The following is a 1241-nucleotide window of genomic DNA, read 5'->3' on the forward strand; positions in this document are numbered from 1 at the left end:
TCCCTCTTGGTGCTGGTATCACCAATCTTATGGCCCAAAAGCACGCAAGTGTCAACCACCTTGTCCCTTCAAGCAGCGTTCCAACACCCCTTTTAACACCCCGCCCAGTCAGTAACGGCGGGGACTGTCTGTGGCCCTCCTCGCACTAGTCACCTGTTCTGCACCACCGATCGTTCAAGTGGTCCATGTTTCCTCGTAGATACGGGAGCTGAAGTTAGCGTGTTACTACGTAAGAATCCACTTCCCGATTCTCCTTCTTTCTCGTCACAAGTCGCTAACGGTACCCGCATCGCTACATACGGGGAACGTTCCCTTACCCGCGACATCGGATTGCGACGTGCGTTCAAGTGGATCTTCCTTTTGGCCGACGCCCAAACACCCATCATCGGTGCGGATTTCCTGACCCATTACAATCTATCTGTCGACGTGCGACACAAACGCCTCTTAGACACGCTTACTTCCCTCTCAGTCAACGGAATTAGTGCCCCAACTTCATCCACAGGTATCCGAGTTATCTTACCGGATTCACATTTTGCTGACATACTTAGGGATTTTCCAAACCTTACTCACCCATGTCAGTGCACCCAACCGGTCACTCATTCCGTCGTTCACCACATTCAGACGAGAGGTCCACCTGTCCATGCCAACCCCCGCCGACTTCATCCGGATAAGCTACAAATCGCAAAACACGATTTCGAACACATGCTCGAACTCGGCTTCATCCGCCCTTCATCGAGTCATTGGCCATCACCCCTAAATATAGTACCTAAGAAATCTAAAGGTGATTGGAAACCCTGTGGAGATTACCGTTCTCTCAACAACGCTATTATCCCATACAGGTGTCCCATCCCACGTATTTGCGATTTCGCAAGTACCTTATGCCACACAAACACCTCGAAACTCGATCTCGTACGGGCATACTACCACATACCCGTAGCCCCGAATGACATTCCTAAAACGGACATCACAACATCGTTTGGCCTTTTCGAATTTACGCGCATGCCTTTTGGTCTTCGAAATACAGCCCAAACGTTTCAACGTTTCATGGATGGGGGTTTACTTGGCATACTGTTTGTGTATGCCTACCTTGACGATGTCTTAGTCGCTAGCACTTCCACAACTGAACATGCAGCTCATCTCAGAGCAGTGTTTGAACGTTTGTCACCGTACAACATAAGTTTGAACATTGACAAGTGCTTATCCGGTGTCACTAGTCTGGATTTTCTTGGCCACCACATTGA

The 1241-nt window shown here is 49.3% G+C and overlaps 1 protein-coding gene across 1 annotated transcript in view; it reads left to right on the forward strand.

Moving 5' to 3' along the window:
* T265_10032 (hypothetical protein) overlaps nt 1–1241 on the forward strand; it is a gene marked incomplete at both ends in the record, with an annotated part of 28283 nt that overhangs the window by 4833 nt on the left and 22209 nt on the right. Inside the window, one exon of the mRNA XM_009176281.1 lies at nt 109–1156. Within this exon, the coding sequence (XP_009174545.1) occupies nt 109–1156 (1048 nt within the window). The remainder of the gene's footprint in view (nt 1–108; nt 1157–1241) is intronic.

The sequence above is a fragment of the Opisthorchis viverrini genome, assembly GCF_000715545.1.
Source record: "Opisthorchis viverrini unplaced genomic scaffold opera_v5_341, whole genome shotgun sequence".
Lineage (NCBI taxonomy): Eukaryota > Metazoa > Platyhelminthes > Trematoda > Opisthorchiida > Opisthorchiidae > Opisthorchis > Opisthorchis viverrini.